Source organism: Bidens hawaiensis, unplaced genomic scaffold, assembly GCF_021521415.1.
Source record: "Bidens hawaiensis isolate Kalapana, Puna unplaced genomic scaffold, B.hawaiensis_p1.1 tig00018801_1, whole genome shotgun sequence".
NCBI lineage: Eukaryota > Viridiplantae > Streptophyta > Magnoliopsida > Asterales > Asteraceae > Bidens > Bidens hawaiensis.
Genome location: NW_027492857.1, coordinates 378,756 through 379,870, shown reverse-complemented (window position 1 = coordinate 379,870; position 1,115 = coordinate 378,756). Strand labels below are relative to the sequence as shown.

At 35.8% G+C, this 1,115-nt stretch overlaps 1 protein-coding gene across 1 annotated transcript; it reads left to right on the top strand.

The window, feature by feature from the left end:
* The first annotated feature begins 524 nt into the window (after positions 1–524).
* Positions 525–1,115, top strand: LOC143557083 (zinc finger BED domain-containing protein RICESLEEPER 2-like). Its single transcript, XM_077046243.1, has one exon. The coding sequence runs from the start codon at positions 525–527 to the stop codon at positions 1,113–1,115; it is 591 nt and encodes a 196-aa protein (XP_076902358.1).

Sequence of the window (1,115 nt, the reverse complement as noted above, 5' to 3'; positions counted from 1 at the left end):
AACGTGGTGATGATTGTACCATTGATTAGATGGTGTTGTCTTATGTACAATGCAATTTCTTTCATCAAACATAACTATCCTTTCAATTATGTTGAACACGAGGGAACAAGAGATTTGCATAAATTCTTACATCCTGATGTGAAGGACATGACAAGAAACACTGCAAAGGCACATATCTTAAAAGTATATGATCGAGAGAAGATGATACTTAAAGACAAATTACAAAGTGTAACTAGTGGGATATGTTTGACTTCTGATTTATGGAATTTTCTCATGACAGACGGATATATGGCATTGACAGCTCATTATGTTGACGATGATTAGGTTCTAAGGAAAAAGGAGCTAAACTTTAGAGTAATAACCCCCGCCCCCCTCATAGTGGTCTCATTATAGCGGAGCAAATAATCAATTTGTTAGAAGATTGGGGTATTGAGAAAAAGATTTTTACAACCACACTAGATAATGCAAAGTATAACGATGTTTTAGTAGCTTCTTTAAAAAGCCATTTGCGTTTGAATGCCGTAATGTTGTGTGATGGAGATTTTACTCATGTGCGTTGTTCAGCCCATGTGTTAAATCTTGTTGTTCAAGCTGGATTGAAAGTAATTGAAGGATCCATTGAAAAGGTTCGAGATTCGGTTAAGTATGTGAGAGGAATTGCTGCTCGGAAATGTAAGTTTGTAGATTGCATTGAAACATTTTCATTACGATGTGGGAAACATGTTTGCCAAGATATTGTAACGAGATTGAATTCTACCTATCTTATGCTTGATTGTCCATTGGCTTATCATCGGGCTTATTCTCGGTTAGCACTAGTTGATTTCAATTTCAATACAAATCCATCACAAGAGGAATGGGCAAGGGTGGAAACAATCAACAAATTTTTGAAACCTTTCTATGATATCACGACTTTGTTTTCTGGAAGCTTGTATCCTACATCCAACTTATATTTCCATCAAGTGTGGAAAATTCAAGTGCATATCGAAGATGCGATTCGCAATACGGATGATGCTATAAGTAACATGGCAAAAGGCATGAAAGAAAAGTTTCATAAATATTGGGAAAGTTATAGTATGGTCTTGTCTTTTGAGGTTATTCTAGATACACGGTACTAG

Bases quoted from the DNA above. Each gene is read 5' to 3' on its own strand.
- LOC143557083 (XM_077046243.1), top strand. From the start codon at position 525: ATGTTGTGTGATGGAGATTTTACTCATGTGCGTTGTTCAGCCCATGTG.